Genomic DNA, 21253 nt, shown 5'->3' with positions numbered 1-21253 from the left:
TTGTTCCTCTGAACTTGGATGGATGTACACAAGAAGTTATAAAGACAAATTGGCTATTCAATGCGAGGCAGGGTCATTAATACATAGAGCCTAACTTTATATCACTCTTTAATGACCTTTTGTTCCATTTGTTACACTCAAAAAATGCTCTATATTCTAAATACATTTTTTAAATTCTCTCAATGACAAAATACACATTGGTATCGTTTGGCTCCATTGTGAATTGCGTGAGAAATAGATTTTACCTGTAGAAGAGCTGCTGCGTGTATCCTGTCCCAGGGCAGCTCCGCAAACAGGGAACTGTGTAAACTGTGAGCGCGCACAGCCTTATATAGAAGGAAGACCCTTCAGGGCCCGGGGAAAATTTGACTACGTCTCCTCCACGTTTCCCCCCGCCAGGCAGCTGCTGGCGCTCCTCCGAGAGACAGCTTTATGTGGGTTATTTGGCACAGGCTCTCAGCGACGAGCCGCGCGCACAAGAACTGTCAGAGAAACGTCTTCTTTACAGAGATGTCCAATAGAAATCTACTGATCATACATGAACAGCGTGGTCTAATCTATAGCATTTGATCAGTTTCTTTTTATGTAGGACGTTTTTTTTACTCCTCCCACAGAGAAACCCTCTCTGCAATTTAATAAAAACCGAGTAAGTAATAATAATTTCCGCTTAGAGAGGATATGTATTTCCTTAGTTATTAAGTTCCATAATAATGGGAAATCTAATAATTGATTGATTCACTGATGATTTACAGCCTCGTTTCTAAGTTGTACAACCAGATATTTACTATCTAATGATTAAATTCCATTGGGATCACACAGGGATCACATTCTGATGCATGACATAATCAAGCGCAGGGAGACACAGCTTTTCCTTATGTAAATTCATGCTCTCAAGTTAAAAGGTCAGATCATTTTGCTTTGGGTCAAATTTGATTACACTACGTAAATTCATTTTCCAGAGTTTTCCAGTGATTTTACTTAGAAAGCCTATTAGGCCTATTGTTTTAAGATCTAGAAACACTAGACTTACATGTCTAACACTTAATGTCAGGCACTAAGAAATTCTGCTCCTGCACAGCAGTTTGTCAAGACATTTTTGGGTTGTCACTGAATTTGACCCATAATATTCAACACCAGAGAGAGAAATACAAACCAATAAGACATTATTGCTAAATACATTATGAGTAAGAACATCTGTTTATCAATGGCTTCTGACATACAAAGGATGTTATGGCCACATATTACACATGATCTGAAAGTTTAGACACAAACACATAAGGAGCACGTTTGAGACCATGAGGTTGAGTACGGTAAATCTTTTGTAGTTTGGGTTTAATGTGCATATTGTTGCTTAGGCCTGTTCCAGCCAAGGAACTGAAGATGCCCAAAATATTTCCAAGTTAACAAAAACAGCAAATATTTACTGCTATAACTAAACTGCATCGGCAAATTGCTTTTTGCACAAACCTTTATTTTTGAAAAAAAAAAAAAAATAGAATGCTTAAGGTTGAAAATTAAAGAGACAGATTATTTTTAAAGTGTCAACAAATCCCAGCAGACAATTGTTAGAAGCATATACTGAAATGACATTATTGAAGCACTTCACCAGCAATTTACGCAACCAGCCATGACAGACTGAGATCAAGTGTACAACAGAAAGCTTGGGAGATTCCTTGTCAAATTCTTACTTGCAGTTATTCTTTAAGAAGCTGAGCATAAAATGCAAGTGGACAATGTCACAAATTGTGCAGAAGTGACAACGTTGGCAGAGTCCATTTTCAAAAAGGTTTACGTTTAAACAGCAAGCACCTGCTGGTAACACGGCCCGTGATGGAGTAATGACAATACAGACTGTAGAAGTGAAAGGTGGATCAGCTCATAATGTTAACCTTTGGTTTACCTGCAGAAGTCTAACGAAACTCAAACACATAATTTAGTGCAATTTAACAATGTGTCAATTTGTAAAAAAAAGCCATACACCGGAAGCTGTGGCTTTTTAGAAGTTTTGGTCACTAAAATACTTATTTATTCTTGAATACTGATTGCTTGACACTAGATTAAAAAAAAAAAAAAGTCTACTGAAGAAAACAAAGTGACAAAAAGAAAATAAATATCAAGCAGATAACTGGTTTAGTTTTATTAATTGTGCTTTAGCCGTTGTAATTTCCATTTACCAATTCTAGCAGTTTGATTCAATAGAGAATGGGAACATTAATGAAACAACAAATGTTTTAGTAATCCAAACAAAAACAAAATCATCACAATCCATGGATAGTAAAATGAAATATATTAAACAAAAGCAAACACTATGTCCCCTTGTGCGCATGCCCTACATCTTGTTTCATCTTATGCAGAGGTTATCACAGGATGCAGACTAACGTCTTGTGTTACTTTGAGAATGAACGCTGAGCCAAGATTAAATGCTGTCAGGTAAATTCAGTTACATTCCCCTTGAGCCCTCGCAACAGAGTTTAAGAGGAGTTTAAGTGGCATGATTGAAGAACTGATGGCCCTCTTCCCCAGAGATGAACTTCAGCTCTAAGGGGATTAATGGAAACATACAAAGTAAACAAGAGCAAGTTACCGTGGAATCACTTCGTCAGATGCTTTCTCTCCAGTGCAAAAACTGAGCCTCTAGGATGCAAACTAGTTTTTTGCTTTAGCTAGAATTTATTTTAATTGATATACTTTAAATCTAAGTATTAGCAAAATCTTTGCCCGTCGTGACTTCAAATGTACACTTTGCAAAGCATTAATTACGACTCTAAACCACATTTTAAGAGCTGGTCTTTCAAAATCTAAACCCAGAAAGCATTACACAAGATTCTCATACAAGCTGCTCAGATTTTATTCAACTATCTTTTCCCCTGCTTTTATTGGCTCAAGTTGTACCTAGATAAGAAACTGGAGGAGGCGGCGACTGGGAAATGGCAGAGAACATAATCTGGCCTTTTAACAAAGTGACTAATGATAATGCTGGTGCTGGGCCATTTCAAAGCAAACAGGCTTTTAAACGGCTGCAAATTCATCAAGACAACAGTTTTCTGTGTAAAGGCAGACGTTGATATCTCATCCTTCAAGGTTTTTCAAACCAAAACTCTGAGGTCTCCAGCCATTAATTTGCAGTCTGTGGCGGATAGATCTTCCTTTACAAGTTCACCAATTCTGGTCCAAGCGGTAGGCTTGGGCCGAATAGTGTCTCAGGTCCAAAGATTAAACTTCACCTCCATTTATTAGACTGACATTTCACGCTGATGAACCCGAAATAAACTGAAAAACAGCAGTGGAGCACAGAGGAGAGCAGTCATAAGGAGTTCTGTGTGAACGTAGTTAGTTTCTCTTCTCCAACCAAAAAAAAAAAAAAAAGTGTTGGAAAAGCTGGTTCTTGGAAAAGCAGGTGGGTAAAAGAAAAAATGCAAGAAAATAAGTTGGGCAGTGTTTCTGTTCATTATATTGGTGTGTTATGTAGATTCGCTGCATTGAGTGCATGTGGTATTGGCGTTTTGTAGCGTCCTGTTTCTTGCAGGTGTGTTCAAGTGTCTACAGCAGGTCGACGCGGCGGTAGTACAGCAGGTAGGCCGTGCGCTCTGCAGTCTGCTTCACCACCTGATACTGGGCGATGACCTTCACTGCCTGGTCATCGATGCGCAGCCAGCCGTTAAGACCGATGTGGAAGACATCTGTGGTGTAGTGACCGCCTGTTGCACTGTTTCCATGGTGATAGACCACTAATAAAACAGAATTCAAACTGGTGTTCATCAAAGAACTTTAAGCTTATGAAAGGCATTAGTTAATGCAATTACCAATTTACCCACCAGCGAAAAGCCTGTAAGTTCTTTGGCCTTTCAAAAATTTACTTCGAACTCCAGAAGTCATCAGATCTAAAACAGAAAATGCAGCAAAAATACATCTAATAATTAAATTCAAACTGAATCATTATTTCCATTAGAACATTACCTTTGCTTATTTCAAGGTCGACAGGGTAATCAATAATCTTAGTTAGTTTCTGGCAACCTCCAGTCTTTTCAAAGACAAATCTTTTGAGATGGAGCACAAGGACAGGCGGCAGCTCCTCCAGAGTTACCTTACGGCTGATCTCAATCTAGAGGGAGAAAAGTACAAATGTGTTAAACCAATGCTCCCATATTGAAACACATGGTTATTTTTGTGTTAACATTAGTGTTAAAGCATCACTGCACCTCCAAAACCAGGTCAAAGCCTGGCTTTGGATTATGTCCAAACAAGACTTTTTTTATCTGAGGTGTGTTACGAGTAGTAGGTGTGTACCTGCTTAAGTGCCAGACCTTGTGAAGCTGACAACGCTTCATTTGGTGCCCGTCATTATCAAATCTAAAACAATGCCCATCGCTTCTCATGTGCACGGTGTTCTGTAAAGGTGTGAGTGGCAACACTTCTGGCTCGCTGATTAAGGAGCACCGTTCTATTGCATTTTGATCAACAATTCATTAGGTCTGGATTTGTGACAATGCTTGGCAGCGGCAGTAAAGTGACCGTTCTTATACTTGGGGACAGAGTTGCGTCCGAGTCCTTCATTTTGTGTGGTCTGTTTGAAGGGGAATGGAACCTGGATTGAGGAGTCTGTCATCTTGTGTAATGATTTGGCCATAGTGTGTTCGAGTGTTCTTGAATATAAGCTGCTGCAACAACACCCCCACACACACACACACACACACACCTCCTGCTTGGTTTTTGAAGTGTATCCATGGACAGATTCTCGGGCCACCAAGGTTTCCAACGCTTCCTGGACAGTGCGTATCTTTTCAGACTGGATATCCAACTGCAGAGTGAAGAAGGGCTGAAGCGTGGCCGATTCCTTGGAGTTTTGTTGATAAACCACCGACCTAAAGAACAAAATGACTATTATCACTAGTTAGAAGAGAAAATACTTTAAATGTAAACACTGGCTGATATTAAAGTATTTTTTTTCCCAAAAAAATGTTTTACATCAGACTTAAGTCCTTGATATTCAACACAATACGTTTTTAAGCTAGGAAAAATGAATCCACGGCACTTCAACCGATGTGACCAGAATTACTTTGGATAATCTATTTAAAAATAGGACTAGGCAACTCATTTGGTTTACCCGGTCTGCATGTATATAGTGACAGAATCTAAAGGAGGACACCGTCACAAGAAAAGAAGTCCTGTGAGTACAAAGTCTGCAACTTGTTTTTAGATGACATATACTTTGACTGATTCCTACCACCAATGCGAGTAGGGATAGGCAATTAAGGATTTATGGATAGTTTTCATATAAAAAAATACAAATTATGTACAATAATGAATTTCTTCACACGGAAACATGCATGATTTATTTTGATCTTTCAAATTAAAATAAGCCTATTTTATTTCTATCCATCCATCCATCTTCTACCGCTAGTTCCCTTTCGGGGTCGCAGGTGACTGGAGCCCTATCCCAGTGACTTCGGGCCTTAGGCGGGGTACACCCTGGACAGTGGCTAACTCGTCGCAGGGTTATATTTCTATTTACAACAACTAATTAAAAACTTTTTTTTTTTTTAAATGTATAACTTAGGACATTGCAGTAGCTTTATTTTATATCATATACATGGCCAACACCCACACAACCGGGACAGATCCATGAGGACGACAGTTTCAAGTTTCCTCAACACCGTTGAACACGGGTGCTGTTATACCTGGTCTCTGTATCCAGTGGTGCGCTATCAAATGCAAATAATGACCGTACTTTTCGGATTTTAAGACGCTACTTTTTCCCCATACTTTGAACCCTGTGTCATTACAGTGGTGCGTCTTTTTTAGACATCTTGGAACTGGAAAACTGGAAAATGGCCACCGGGGGGCATTCTAGCAGGAAGCAGAAGCGTTTGACATGCTGTAGAAGAGGTCAGTGGACAGTGGAAGCCCTGCCCAGGGGACACGTCGTGTTCTCTGCTTTTTAAGCTTCAAAACAGTTTTAGTTCAATCCGACTTGAGAAAGTGAACCTTGACACGGCTGAACGCAGACACGTGGAGCGTGGACATGCAATATACTGCAGTTTAAAACCTGCCGCATTGAAATCAAGACTTTCTTGGCCCAACCTGACCCATGGGTCAAAAAAAAACAAAAAAACACATCACTACCATGGAACATATTTCTTTGTAAATATCTAATTTTACATCCTAAAACCACTCACTAAGCACAAGCAGATGAACTAGATGTGACAGACACAGGTTGAATCAGCTCAGAGTAATCAAGGACAGAGGGGACAGTAGGTACAGCTGTGATATGTTTTCTGTGTGTTAAGCTTCAAAATGTGCGTTTTATTACAATCCAACTTTTATTCACTGAGAAATACGTCCAATTAGACCTGCGGCGCAGCGGGTGCGCCCACGAGCCCCTGGTTAAAACCGGTTCATCAATATCTTATTTATGCATCTCATTGACATGTGCAGGCCGTGTATGTACAATTTATTTTTTCTTTGTATATTTTGTTGGACCAGCTTTTATTCAGGAGCGTACTTAGCATAAAAAGTTACGGTACTTAAAAATTGTCCATCCTTTTTGCAGTAGAAAAAGCTTCAGTTGTAGTCATCTGGACTCAGTTTGCAAAAATAGACGTTTCGACTCTCATCCAAGAGTCATTGTCAATAACAGAATTTAGGTCGAGAACTCCGATATTAATACTGTTCTGTGGTAAGACCCGCCCATTGGGAGGAGCCTTCCTGAAGTAGAAAGAGTTGTAGGTTTCAACAGAAACTCCCCCTTGTATCTACCGAGCTAGCCTATTCAGAATCTTAATGGGCTATTAGAAACCTCTTTGTCTTTGTGAGACCCTGGCTCAACCACCCTGAGTACCTGATTAGCATCTGAATGTCCTCTACCTTTCCAGGGGTTCAGTAACCCATTATAAATAACAGGAAGATTAAACCTTAGCCCTCCATTTCTGTTTAAAGAAGGTCTTTCTTTTTTAACAAAAATAGCTTCCTTAACTCCTCTTTCAAACCATCTTTTCTCCCTGCTTAAAACCTTCACCTCACCGTCTTCAAACGAGTGATTAGAGGCTTCAAGATGGAGATGCACGGCGCTCTGTGGTCCTGAACTAGTATTTCTTCTGTGCTGATAAAGCCTCTTGTGTAGAGGCTGTTTCGTCTCACCTATGTAACGTTCTTTACAACTTTCTTCACTGCATTGGATCGAATAAACTACATTGCTCTGTTTTTGAGTCGGCAACTTGTCCTTAGGATGAACCAGTTTTTGTCTTAAAGTGTTTCCTGGTTTAAAATAAACAGGGACTTCGTGTTGTCTAAAAATTCTCTGCAGTTTTTCCGAGAGGCCAGACACATAAGGGATAGAGACACCCTTCCTTCTCTGTTCAGTTTCCCTTTTGTCCTGCTTCTTGGTTCTCTTCACTCTGTTGAGAGCCCAAGCGGGGTAACCACAGGCTGAGAGGGCATTACGGACATGTTTTTCCTCTTTCTTCTTGCCCTCTGAGCTGGTGGGCACACCTTGAGCTCTGTGTTGTAAGGTTCTGATCACCCCCAGCTTGTGCTGTAGTGGGTGGTTGGAACCAAAGAGCAGATACTGGTCCGTGTGTGTAGGTTTCCTATATACTTCTATTTGGAGTTTCCCATCCTCTCCTCTGATCGTGGAACAATCAAGAAAGGCCAAGCGATTCTCCTTAGCGTCTTCTCTTGTAAACCTGATATGTGGGTCCACAGCATTGATGTGATCAGAGAAGGTTTCCAGCTCTTGTTTCTTGATTGTTACAAAAGTATCATCGACATAGCGGAGCCACAGTTTTGGGGCTATGCCTGAGAAAGAGGTCAGTGCCTTCTTCTCAAAGTGCTCCATGTACAGGTTGGCCACTATGGGAGAGACGGGCGAGCCCATGGCACAGCCATGAATCTGTCTGTAAAATTGTCCCCGGAATTGAAAGTAAGTGGTGTTCAGACAGATGTCCAACAGTTTACATATGTGTTCAGGTGTCAGTTTGGTCCTTTCCTGTAGGGTGGTGTCTTCCTGCAGTCTGATCCTCACCGCTGCTACTGCATCAGAGGTCGGGATGCAGGTGATATGTAAATGGAACACGCCTGGACGAATGAGGGATTACACCGACATACATCCTTTTTGCAGATTACCATTATTATTTCAGTCATAAACTTGTGTTATACTGACGCTCTGATGGGACAGCACGGGAAGCAGGAACTGTATTTCTCATCCAGTAAATTTAGCATTTTCAAACCCACAAAAAGTAACATGGTGCTTTATGTTAAAGGCGGTATATGGACGATTTTTCGGCGATTTGAGAACGCAGGCGGAAGTGCGCATGCGCACTCCCCCGTGCGGACTGATACAACACACGCATGCGTTTGTTTATTATTAGCGCAACGGAGCGCATCGCATCGCTCGTCTCCCATAGATTTCTGTCCACTTCTGCGTCAGCTCGAACTGTCTTTCTCCGTCTTCCTTTTGCCCCGTACACTGAGGGAACTATATTATGATAGATCCATGCGCTTAGGCACGCGGAAACGTGAGGAGGAACCACACGTGGCTGCAGGTGAGCGGTAGGTGCGTTTTATGATTGATACGTGGCAGGACAAATGATTTATACACGCCACGAGGAAATATGATAAAAAAAATTGCTGAAAAAAAATCGTCCATACCACCTTTAACTATGAATACCTTTTAGAAGTGTAAAAATGCTGAATGTTTTCTTGTGAATAGCTTTAACGGGTGCTTAGCATACCTGATGTGTCCACCAAATATGTCAGTGATTGGTGTGCGAACAAAATCAGCTTGTCGGGTGACTGAAGCCTTGTTTCTAGGGCCGACCTGCTCCCACTCATCTTCACTTCCATCTTCCGCTTTTTCAGCATCCTCTTCCTCGGCACTTGTTTGAGTGTCTGGTCCATTAGGTGCTGAAACCTCTGCTGAGCAATAAGAAATACAACTGTCACTAATCATAAGGAAGACTACAACAAATTACATGAACCAAACATAGTATTTGTGCTATACTTTTCCCCCTAATTCAATTAAATACATTTTTGAAACACCCAAAATATGAGTGTAATTTTAAATTACTTGTTTTTATTATTATACTTCTGTGCCAGATCTGTTTCTGTACCTAATCTGTGCTGCAACACTGGGTTATCTCCTTGTGGGACAAAGGTTTATCACAACAGCAGTGGCCATAATGGACAAAAATGAAACTATTATTGATCATTGAAGGCTAACCGTTTTCCTGAGGTGAGATAAGTTTTTTCAATGCCAGCATCTCTTCATGGAGCCCATTGAGAGTGAATCCAAGATACTCCTCAGCGTCCTCTTGCCGTCCCTGTAGAATATTGAAAAATGTCTCCCGTCAAATACTTCATTAATTACATTATATACTTTGTCATCATGTTTAAGCATTACAAAACTGATAAACGCATTTCCTTTTAGTAAAATGAGAAAATGAATCAAAGTACCTTCTCGGAAAGACTTGACTTGATAAGAGTAAGGAGTTTGTAAATGTATGTGGGCTCAAAGGGTGCACCAGGCCGGATGTCTTTAACAACTTTGTCACCAGCTGCCACAGAAATACAAATTGTATTAAATCATGGTAGAACTACTTTGCAAGTAGGTTGTGTAGGCTTTCATTTTCTACCTTGTTGCTTGGTTTTTGATGGCACAGGCATGTTGTTAAACTCATTCACAAGTCTTACACTATAAGAGAAAATTTGCAATGTGTCAACAGCAGTACAAAAAATAAGATGAATGAATGAACTCACAAGTTGTCTAGCATAGGTGTGGAGGTACATGGTCTCTGCGTTTCATTGTGGAGAGGAATGGACTTCATCAGGTGGTACATGGGTGGACAGGCAATTAGGGCTTGTAGAGTCTGAATATTTAGAGTCAGGAATGAAATCATAATGACAGGCACTAACATGAGCCATAACCAACAGTGGTCACGTTATTTTCAAAAGGATACAGCATTAATATAGCACCAGTTTCCCTTGTTGATCAGTCCTCTTGGCTGCAAAGACACTGGTTTATGTATCAACTTCACATTCTCAATAAGTTCTGGGGAAAAGAGAGAGCTTCAGGTTTATACATATTACAAGCAGTAAATATCACCTTTACATTTGTGTAAAATGATACGAGGCTTTAGAACAGAAATGTTTCTTCTTCTTCCACATATGCTACTCGTGAGAAGAACACAAGCAACTATCTGAATGAAAAAAGCAGAGCTTTCTTTTCCACGCCTAGGAAGGGAGCATGTTACTGAATAAAACAGTTCCCATGGTAACGTGGGGTTTTGATAGACAACTTGTTTGGCCACATTCTCAGAGCTCACATGTGCCAACCTGCAGATTGACAACAATAAATAAAATAACTAATTTCTAGATGTATTCACCAGTTTTAAAAAATAATGCTTCTAAATATACACATTTTAAAGTTTTGCAACAAAATTGTATATAAATATATTTGCATCAACCTAAAAACCAAAGCAAACATTTTCCAAGTAAAAGCCAATTAATTTATGATACAGCACTGCCACCTAGTGACTTAACTGAATGCATTTACAATTAATACAATGAGGTTGAGAGATTACACCAGTACAAAAAGTGCAAGATTGGTTTGTATAGTATAAATTTATAAAACTTAATTGAAGACTTGTTGCCCCAATTACCTTCTCAGTTTTAACACTCAACACACAATATCAAGTATTCCCAATCTAGCGACTTCTCTCAGGGTCCTCGGGGCTTTTTACAAGAGCTCATACATGTTCTATTGATTACTATTAGTTAAAAAGGTCTAATTATAGTAAACTATAAAAACTATAATTTGGCCATTAGAAAAAAAGTCAGGTAGAATGTAGTTTGGGTTGAGTTTGGGTTGACTGAGAAAAAAATATATATTGGTAGTGTGGCCCTTCAAACGAGAACTATTCCTGTGTAGAAAGCAACCAAACTGTTTCCAACACTATTGTGGTGAAAAAGTATTACAAACTACCATGAATTCAATGGAATATTACAGCGAGTTAATCTTTTTTAATACCTGCAAGTTTTGGGGCCATGGGGTCTTCAGACACATGAACTGGGGTTTCCTTGACATCTCCCACTTTCTCTTGCTGCTCAGCTGCAGCAGGAGAAGAGGGGACAACCACTTCCACAACATTTTTAACCTCCACAAAGGCCTGAGGTCCTCCAGGCAGAGGCTTAGAATTGTGGAAGAGGCTGGCCCAGGATTTGGGCCGACTGGCAGTAGGTGGAGCTGGAGTTGTGGCTAAATGAACATGATCTGTCACTGAGGGCAGAGTAGAGTCTGAGGCAACAGGCCGCACTTCCTCCCCATTCTCACTGTCCACTTTCTGTGGCTCTGCTGCCACTGTCACATCAGGTCCTGGGAGCCCATTGGCCAAGTTACTGTTCACAGCTCCCCGCTCCTCCAGTGCAGTAGTGAGAGAGGCGTTAAAAGGGGGAGGACTGGTTGATTTGGATTGGGGGCTGTTTGGTCTATCTGCAAGCTCTGTGCTCTGTGAATCCAAAATGTCTTTCTGATCTGCAGTCCTCTGTGCCTCTATCGCCCCTCTGCTTTGAGAGGACGACAAAGAGGAAGAAGTTGCAACATTAGATTCTGGTAAAGAGCCTGTTCCGCTCATCAAGTCCAACAAAGAGTCATCTGGGCTATCACAAGTCCTCTGACTGGAAGTTGGTGTAGGAGCCAATTTCATTGCAGCTCCTGATGATGCTATGGAAATATCATCATCAGGAGCAGACAGTTCTTCTGACAGTTCTTTGCTGTCCATGTCCTCAGCACTGTGATGCAGAAGCCCAAGCGCATGTCCATTCACCATTACTGTCATAGGTGTCCCATCTGGAGCAACACCACTGGATGAGTCCAAATAGCTGTAATAACCAGGTGGCCGCTTTTTCTTTTTCTTTCTCTCTCGCTGACCCAGGGCACCAGAACCACCATCCATGTCTTGGCAAGCCTGGTCCTGGTCCTGGTCTTGGTCTTGGTCCTGGTCCTGGTGATTATTCAAGCCCGAAATGTCTGTATCTGGACCATCAAGTGAGTTGAAGTCTTCTCCATCTGTGACGTCAGCCGTGTGTAAAGTGGTCTGGGGAGGTTTAGGGCCGGACTGAGAACCCAGGATGAACTCTGGAGCCTGAGGGTTGAGGTTGCTGGATACTTTATACAATGGATCATTGATACCAATGGGCTTGGAATCAATTACCTCATCAACACCAAACTCAATATGCTGATAGTCTTCCGCTGCAAACAACAGTGAAAACAATTAGATACAGTAAATATTCTTTGTTGCAATTTAGCCCTGAATAAAACCACACACTGGTCATGTTCACATGCACACCAAAATGCAAACTGATAAATCTGATGAGTGATCATGATTAGGATGAAATCAGACGATTTTACTGGTTAAATCTTTTTTTTTTTTTTAAAACACTTCCAAAAATCTGATAATCAGATTTAGAGTGTGCATGTGACTGCAGCCAATGTCATGTAGTCGTTTCAAGATTTACGCCCTAATGAGTCAGACCATACAAGAAGTGGGCTATAAAGAAAAGATAAGATTAATCTTAACATCTCAATCTTGAGGCCTTATTAATGTATATTTATATTTAAGAAAGATGAAATTGGGCAGTCATTAAACATTTGATTCAGGTGTTACAGAACAATGTTATTTCATAGTGAGAGGTGCAATTTGCAAATGTGAACAGAAAAAAGATATTAGTAAGTGCTAATGACAAAACAGCTGTTGACTGGTAAAAAAACCTGATTGGCTGCAAGGTTTAAGATATTAAAAAGACATCCTTGATTAACTCCTGTTAGTGGTACAGTCATCACCTTTATTTCACTAAAGTCACAGTAAAAATGCTTTGTTAAATATTTAAAAAGATTATCAATCACCATTCTTAGTACATATTACAAGACACAATTACTCACTTTCCATAATCTGAATTTACCAAAATACAGAAAAAGAGTTGTACCTAACATATGCATGCAAAGCTCTACAGACTTAAACAAAAAGCAAGAAAATATAGCAAGGTTTAGAATGCCACCAGTTTTGGAAATCTGAAATTTTAGTTTTAGAGCAAACAGGTTGTTAAGCCACAGCATGTTGAACTCCTCAACTCACCGCAAACCTGCAGTCCCATTGACTCCATAATATAAGGTACAGCAGGAGTGCAGTAACTTCCTAAATAATCAATACAAACCATGTTAAGTATAAATGGCACGTAGATGGCCTTATTTCTAGTATCACACATTAAACAAATTTGGTGGCTTTAAAATGAGCTGACCCGAGAATTATCCAGAATAATTTAAATTGAGAACTTGAACGATGTTTTTAAATCAAGCCTTTATCTACACATTATTACAAGAATATTATCCTAATAGTACATACCTGATGACTGATTAATACAGGAGACTTTGTCATTGAATGGAGGAAGCTGTAAAAACAAAAAAAACAATTGAAAGCGTGAAATATAGGTGTCTTGTAGTTATTAAAATGACTCCAAATTAGGGCTGCAACCAAGTTTAGTCGACGACCAGTTAACTATTACTTTTAACACCAAGGTTAACACATAAAATCAGAGTCATTTACAAATAATAATAATAGCAAATTCAATGTTTTTATTTGTCTATTTATACCTCAGATAGTTATTTTAGTAGTCGACTGCTCATGATTCCGGTTAATCATTGCAGCCCTACTAGTATAGATTCCCCAAAAATACCTTACCTCTACATGGCATCGTGGAGAAACAAAAAATTGGTTTATTTCATCTGGGCTGAACTCCCCAAAGATGTACTGTGAAAAAGAAAGACAAACTTAAAATGCAATATCAATTAACCGTTTAGCTTATGTTGTCTTTTACACTTAATATTTAGAAATATAATAATTCTGTCATAGTCATGGCGGAAAAAAAAAATATTTTTTTTTTAAATAGATTAACCCATGGTCTTCTTTTTGAGCTTTTGTTAAACTGTAAAAGTACTGTAAAAACTCAATAGCCACACTGTTGTTAATCCTCTCATGGAAATCAACAGTGAAATTTGAACGGTAAAAAAAAAGGAAAGTGCAGGCCAAGCATATGTAACTCTTTGCAAACAAGGCCTCACATGAAGGCTCACACTGCTGAACCGGCACTAAAAGTGACAAACAGCCAGCTCTAATCCAATGACCACAGGATAGCTAATACAATCACAACAGAAAGAATGTCCCTTTGCCCTTTTCTGTAGCCATGCTACATATGCCATAAAAAGCTTGCTTTAAGTGGAGTAAACCAAGAATTATGACATGTATAACTTCAAAAATGTCAAGAAGTAAAGATTTAAATTATTTAGAAATACAGCTCTCACAATGATCTTCAAAATACTTTGACAAAATTATAAACAGAACTGCTGAATGCACAATATGTGCAGGTATTAAACCACAACACAATTGTGCCTGAGAGTAGGACAGACTGATTATTTTCTCCAAAATATTTAATGTAAAATAATCAAACTGAATTTCCTTCTAAAAATACAAGATCATATTTTAAAACATTTAAAACATTGACATTCCTTTTGTTTCACTAAACTATAATCACATTTTGTTTAGTGTCCTCTTCAAACTAAAGTGTTCAAATTAAGCTTTATGCCCCAACTAAATATCAGCCTGTGTTAGAGATTTAAAGATACTAAAAAGTGCAGGTATTGGCCAACTGATATATTGTTCTACGTCTATTGGGCAACTTGGCAGAGGTTAGAAATACTGCAGCAACACAATAAGGTCAGACTAGTTTGAATTTAAAGGCATGCCTGTGCCTGCACAGAGATACAATAGTAATATATTACAAGCGCCAATAGTACAATGTCAAATACATGCAGGTGTCACATTCAGGAATGTCACAATAAAAAAATTGAAGGTTGTAAGAATTACACCATGACCCAACAACAGAAAAATCCTTTAATTTTCTATTAGTTACATTGCTTAACCAATTACGTAATGTAGTATGTGACCAGTTTAGGGAAATCACTTTCTGAATAGTAAAATGTGGCACACAGTCAAATAAAAAGCAGATTACATGTAAGGTAACATTTTTGGAGAAAAAAACTAAGTTGAAATTAATTTGCGTCTAAAATCTCACAATTGTTTGATTTTATTGTGATCCGATTTATCACAATTATCAATAAAATTGACCAAATAATCTTGACATTGTACGTTTAGTGTTTTCAGTTTTGATTGATGAGACGAGCATTCAAACTAAATACTTGCCCACTGAGCTTAGTTTTTTAATTAGAGCTCGTTTCTACTTTATTACAACCTTTAATGTTTATCAGAAGACCTGGCTTTACCATTTGAACATGGCCAGACTCCGCACTGGACCATAGGACTTCTACTATAGTGCTATCACCAGAGCCATGTCCGTTGGCAGCGGGGCGTGCTCCAGCTCAGTGAGCCAATAGAAAGTGTGCAGTGCAGCCAGTGTGTGGAAGCAGAGGGTTATTGAGTTTCCCTTCTGTGGCTGTTCATTCAACTCACCTACATGTGTACAAGATAATGCTCAAATAAATAATTGCACTGATCATTGCACAGATTTTCAAAGGGCTGGGTGGACATCTACTCTGGAGTTATATCTGAATGGGCCTTGACATGTCAACCAGCTTCCTCTGAAATTACCGCAAATTAGTCGCTGGAGTCACAAGGCCAGCACGCCGCTGCCGAAGACCTAGTAGAATAATATGCACTTAGAACACTATGTTTTATCACCATCTTGTCTGATGCTGAAGATCCAAAGGCATTTCATCAATGTTTAGCCAACTTGCTAGCAGCATGACTAAAGTATAACCACACCACCTGTGCACAGGGGCCAGCAGGCTCCATGCCCCGAGGACGATACAAAATATTATCATTTATGAATGCATTACATACACACAGAATCATATTCTAACAATATAAAACGTTGATTATTGAAAAACAGTACATCTTAAAGCATAAACTATGACGGCACAGCACAGAGACATGCGCTGGGCCTGGCCCGAGCGTGGGCCATGCCCACACGCAGCACTTTTCAGTGTCGTTAACGCCACAAGAAAAACACACGCCAGGCAAAAGAGATTACAATCAAGTAACATGATCTTTAGAGTATTTGGGCTAAGCGTAGCTGTCATATGGGCACAGCAACCCTTTACAGAGCATCCTCCCAATTTGAATGGAGGGAGTTGAGGCCTGTTAGCTCCATGCTGCTCAGTGTAGTGAGGCTTAGGGGGGCATTAGCCAGCACTTTTTTGTACTTAACACTTCAATGACACGACTAACCAAATGTTTTAAAACACACATTGATTAGAGTTCAATTATCATTGTTATTCAATATCACCATTTAGCGTAATGTTGCACAGCAGATACGCGGTCTAGAGCTTATCCTTAACGTCACAAGACACGACACGGGTCTTGTTTTGCAGGCTAATATTAGCCTGTTAGCATAGCTACCTGGTTGCTGTAAGAAGCCATGCTCCCGGTGTGATCTTCTCTTCTCCGCTGACAAGACAAAAACTCTCCCGGGAGGAAGCTCAGGATCTATGTTATACAAACAGTCTAATTTAAAGCCATTGTCCTTCCTCAATGAAGTCCTGGCAGTGGCAGGTGATAAGCCATGCAATGCATCAGCATTTCATGCTGCTCGCAATCCCATCAGCGCCATTTCTGTCTGGATTCCCCTCGTCTGCTACTAGCAGCGCGGAGCAGCGTGCTCTGAGACACTTCCGACAGGTTAGAGGATCAGCCTTCACAATAAAAGCACAGCATAGAGTTCTTCATTTACTAATGCCAGTTCTATACATGGTTTTATACAACTAGCTATTTTCCTGTTGCATTAATTTGGTGTGGTTATGTAGAGCGCATGATGTTTACGTCTAAACTGGGGAATTTCACGTTTTACTTCACAGTATATGTAACATTTAGCATGTTAAAAGAAGACATACAAATAAAAGGGCAACAAATACTTTTAAAGTGTATGTGTCTGACTTGCTCATTGAATCAGTTGATGTTGTTATCCGGCTATGAGACATCAAATGAATGTAATTATGTAACAATTCTGGTATTTCCAGTACTATTTCCACTCTTGTGGGCGCGGCATGGTGAACAGGTGTGTGACCAGATCACAAAGCAGGAAGCAAACGAAACCACCGTGTTATCCTCACGATCGAGTGTAATATATTCGTTTTTAGACTAGTGTCCGCCACGGTGAGTTCGCGCTTGTTTGATATGATTTGAGTCTCACCTGATAATAGCCTAATCTTTTTGAGATTTCTCTATTTTGCTGCAAAGAAGATGCCAGAAAGGGGAAGGCAGCACCATAGGGACGAGAATGGTCATAATTACTACAGAGACCGAGGCAACAGCAGAGATCCCTACGAGAAGTCCAGAGACGCGCGCAGTGGTCAAGAGGAACGGGGGAGAGGCTCTGCTGGTGACCCGCGCCCCAAACATGACAGATATAAGGAGTCACCAGTTTACAGGGAGCACCATCATGCACCTTCAACACTGTAAAGAGTCCATAATACTTTAGGGAATAAGTTATTTTGTATTTCAAAATGAATGGGCTGTATTGTTGTCAGTGTGTGTGTGTGTGTGTGTGTGTGTGTGTGTGTGTGTGTGTGTGTGTGTGTGTGTGTGTGTGTGTGTGTGTGTGTGTGTGTGTGTGTGTGTGTGTGTGTGTGTGTGTGTGTGTGTGTGTGTGTGTGTGTGTGTGTGTGTGTGTGTGGTTGTTGTTGTTGTTGTTGTTGTTTTTTTTTTCTTTCAACAAATTAGCCTGTTGTTTTTAGGTCCAGAGAAATGTCCATGAATCAGTCTGAAGACCATCCTAAACGACAAAGAAAGACTCACTACAACCTCAGATACATCCCAACATCTAGAGGCAAGTCAAGCTAAATTAAGATGATTATCTACTTAAGACACAGCTAAGGAAGGACCTTTTGGCAGTGTTTTATCCCATAAGATGATTGATGATGATTGAAATATATTATTGATTGAAAGAAAAAACAAGCTTGATTGGACTAGGCCTATTTGTCGGTGTGAATAGCACATCCGTTGCTTACAGTAGCCTATGTTCAAACTAAGAATATGATGTTCTTAAAACGTATAAAAAATATATTTAATTCTTACATATTGAGTCATTTCAGTCAACACTTGGCTCTAAGCATCCCACAGCTGAAAGTGGCAAATGACTGGCTCACTATCATCTACATCTTTAGAGTCACTGTTGGTCACTATGCCAGGCTAGCTAGACACATTTTTGCCAGTTTGCTTCAATGTTGACCTAACGTAGCTCTCAAACTTTCAGGGCTTTGTCAGCTCATGGAGATGTTCGTCAATCTCCTCCTAATCATCTGTGCTGGCGTACCATATAGCAACAATGGTGGTTATCGTGACTTGGCCAGTCTGGGAGGGGTCTACGGCTATTACTTTGGTGGAGCTAACGCCTTTACTGGAGAAGATGCTGTTAGGGTGAAAGAACTGGATCGGTTGTTTCATCAGCTGAAGCGGCCACCCTACATCTTTACCATGGCCTGTGCTGGCTGCATCATAGTCTATGCCCTTGCAATGCTTTGTTTGGGAGTTTTCAGAGTGCCATACCGCTGTCCTCCAGTGCTTCTTGGTGAGGCTCTTGTAAACTTTCTCATTGGCTTAGGTTACATCCCAGCCCTGGCCTTCTATTTTATTAAACTGCAAGAGACCTACAGTGATGCTGTTTGCAAAGAGAGAGAACAGATGTACAAGAGCAAAGGCCATAAGGGTTTTGAATGCCAATTTCATGGGGCAGATATTGCAGGAGGTCTCTTTGGGGTGTTAGGGTTTTTTCTTTTCATCTTTGGTACCGTTTTGGCTATCAAAGCTTTTAAGACTGTCAGGGAACTAAAAAGCCAACAAAGAAATGAGAACAATTACTGAGTTTCTGATCAAATGACTAACTAATGATGAACTTAAAATACACATTTATACTTTTAAGCCTTAAGAGATTTTATTGTTTACAATTTTTATCATGATTTCATAGAGTCTGGATTCAGATGTACTATTTTGTAATGAATGCATTTATGTTGTGGTCACTGTTACTGTACAGATGTATAGAAATTGTTTTTGGATACTTAATTTCCATGAAATAAAACGATAATAAAATTATCTATTTATACTATTTTTTTCCTTTATGACCTCTTTATTTTTTTTAAGGTTGTATCTATTGTCTCAATAATCAAACACTAAGAATCACAGTAAAGTCATTTGTTTTTTGCCACTTGGTTTCAATTTAAAACACAATATTCTCAAACTTAATATTAGCAGCATCACATATTGACTACCTTTCAGTTTGATTAAGTTTTCAAATTGACAGCAAAAGTGCTCCTTGTGCTCCTTATTCATTTTTTTCATAAACTATAACATTCCTTCTGGAAAAAAAAGACATGCATGCCTATTTGTCATACACACATTTTATACATATATATTGTACTTGAACATGTCTTGATTTATTTACTGTATAAAATGCATTTGTACTTCAAAATAAGTTCTGGGTTTAACTAATACTCATACAGAAAAGTGAAGTACAAAAATAAACAATTTATTGTCTATGAAAGGGAAAAGGAAAAATCAAGCAGTTCTACAAAATAATGCCAAAGAGGATCAGTAACATTAGGGCTGTAGTTCTTTAGTCGATGGAGTCAAAGTTGACCACATTTTTTATTAGTCAACTGATGATTTTTTTTGGATTATATGGATTTATTTGCACAACAGAGAAGAAGCAGGATGGAGTTTTATCCCTTATGAAGATGCTGTTTATGTGTACTTCAATTTTGTACAAAGTAGGTTTTTGTATCCCCTTTTAATCAATTAATCAATGCTCAAGGCATGTGTCTTTGGTTGACTACAACCCTAAATGTCATAACCAATCGCTACTTTGGTCACATAAAGCATAAATGATGAGCCATTCACTTAATTCACAGATCATTACAATAAGTGCATTACTCCAGAGCATGCACAAATACACAAACACACCTGCATACACACACGCACACAGTGTATTTTCCTTACTTTGAGAACATTTGCAGACAATTTTAACAGAGAGTCAGTCACTGATCAGCTTTTACAAAAACACAGATTGCACATGCTGATCCATGGCACACCAAACCTCCAACAGGCCAGCTCCACTCAACAATTAAAGGGGCCTTGTATTATAATATTGCACTTATCCTTCACAAGTGAAGTAAAAATATGGTTGTACATTTGCATATACAGTATATAAAATACTGTAATCTCTGATTGTGCCTTCATAAAGAAACACACTATAGACTATGTATATGTATGAAAAACTGTATGAACAGTATTTTCTATATCCACAAATAAGTGATTTATTCTCTTATACAGTGTCTTTATTATATATATTTGCAATTTTTTTGTACACAAATGGATTAAAAAGAAAATTATGTTAATTCTGAATAAAATAAATACAAAATCTGTGCAGTTTGCTATGGAAAAAGCAATGTTAAACCATACCCCTACATCTGTTGGCTTGGTATTCATAGGCATAGAAGGTAATATGTTAAAGGAAGTTAGTGGTCTGGCCATCCTCTCATTTAATTTATTTAAATGCACTCACCATATGTTCTATAAATGTGGACGTATGTAAATTAAGGCATCACTCAAGATTACCACTCATTAATGAAGACGTAAAGGATAAGCTATTCTGTCCTGAACTTCAGTTACAAATGAATAGAAGGTTGAAAAGAAAACCTAGATGCAATATATATGATACACTAGCAATTAAAAAATGCTTTCTCTCTATCAGAGGTTTTTTTTTGGCACAAGAAAGGAACTAAGGTTTGAGTATGTCATATAGCTGATAGTCAAAGCTACAGTATTTGGTTACTTTGAATCTAAAATACACTAAATAACGTAATATGATATAATAACGTAATATCTATTTCTAAAAGTATCTATCAAATACTTGTCTTATAAAATATAATGAAATGTGCAAATGTTGTGAAAGTGAAGATTTCCATTTAAATAACCTATACCTAACAAGTAACTTTTCAGGCAATCTTTATTGATCTATTTATTAAGGGAAACACTTTTATTCTCTATTACTTTTTAACGCTTTTGGCAAATTTGGTTGTCGCTTATTTCTAGGTCAGGTGTGCAGGTGGATCAAAGATAAACCAAGGAAGTTGTTCTGCATTGTGGCTAAATATTAACAACAACCACCACATGTTTTTCTTCTAAAATAAGTAGCT

General features: G+C 39.0%; 2 protein-coding genes across 5 annotated transcripts; one reads left to right on the top strand and one right to left on the bottom strand.

Moving 5' to 3' along the window:
• Positions 1 to 1315: 1315 nt before the first annotated feature.
• Positions 1316 to 16728, bottom strand: usp10 (ubiquitin specific peptidase 10). 4 transcript variants are annotated; one of them, XM_072465830.1, is made up of 15 exons: positions 16464 to 16728; positions 13731 to 13799; positions 13395 to 13440; positions 13128 to 13187; positions 11024 to 12244; positions 9954 to 10045; positions 9754 to 9863; positions 9630 to 9688; positions 9451 to 9551; positions 9218 to 9317; positions 8730 to 8913; positions 4697 to 4862; positions 3958 to 4102; positions 3816 to 3881; positions 1316 to 3728 (listed from the first exon to the last, which is right to left on the bottom strand). In XM_072465830.1, exons 1-15 carry the CDS (start codon positions 16482 to 16484, stop codon positions 3541 to 3543), a joined length of 2628 nt encoding a protein of 875 aa, XP_072321931.1. In that variant the 5' UTR covers positions 16485 to 16728; the 3' UTR covers positions 1316 to 3540. The 4 variants fall into 4 exon arrangements, with proteins under 4 accessions (XP_072321931.1, XP_072321932.1, XP_072321933.1 ...); XM_072465831.1 differs by having other exon boundaries at positions 8730 to 8910; XM_072465832.1 differs by lacking the exon at positions 13128 to 13187.
• A 537-nt stretch (positions 16729 to 17265) lies between these two features.
• Positions 17266 to 19121, top strand: marveld3 (MARVEL domain containing 3). The gene is made up of 3 exons (XM_072465820.1): positions 17266 to 17518; positions 17798 to 17883; positions 18310 to 19121. The coding sequence occupies exons 1-3, from the start codon at positions 17304 to 17306 to the stop codon at positions 18921 to 18923; spliced, it is 915 nt and encodes a 304-aa protein (XP_072321921.1). The 5' UTR covers positions 17266 to 17303; the 3' UTR covers positions 18924 to 19121.
• The last annotated feature ends 2132 nt before the right edge of the window (positions 19122 to 21253 follow it).

Source organism: Eucyclogobius newberryi, unplaced genomic scaffold, assembly GCF_026437365.1.
Source record: "Eucyclogobius newberryi isolate DKJ021-1_F unplaced genomic scaffold, fEucNew1.0.hap1 SCAF_5, whole genome shotgun sequence".
NCBI lineage: Eukaryota > Metazoa > Chordata > Actinopteri > Gobiiformes > Gobiidae > Eucyclogobius > Eucyclogobius newberryi.
Note: the sequence above shows the minus strand (reverse complement) of the source record. Positions and strands in the feature narration are given on the sequence as shown.

Coding starts and splice junctions, on each gene's coding strand:
- usp10 (XM_072465830.1), bottom strand. CDS start 16,484: ATGGCTTCTTACAGCAACCAG. Junction 9,689..9,753: donor ACACCTATGCTAGACAACTT/GTGAGTTCATTC, acceptor TTTCTCTTATAG/TGTAAGACTTGTGAATGAGT. Junction 4,863..8,729: donor ATATTTGGTGGACACATCAG/GTATGCTAAGCA, acceptor TTTGTTCTTTAG/GTCGGTGGTTTATCAACAAA.
- marveld3 (XM_072465820.1), top strand. CDS start 17,304: ATGCCAGAAAGGGGAAGGCAGCACCATAGGGACGAGAATGGTCATAAT. Junction 17,519..17,797: donor CATCATGCACCTTCAACACT/GTAAAGAGTCCA, acceptor TGTTGTTTTTAG/GTCCAGAGAAATGTCCATGA. Junction 17,884..18,309: donor CCTCAGATACATCCCAACAT/CTAGAGGCAAGT, acceptor TAGCTCTCAAAC/TTTCAGGGCTTTGTCAGCTC.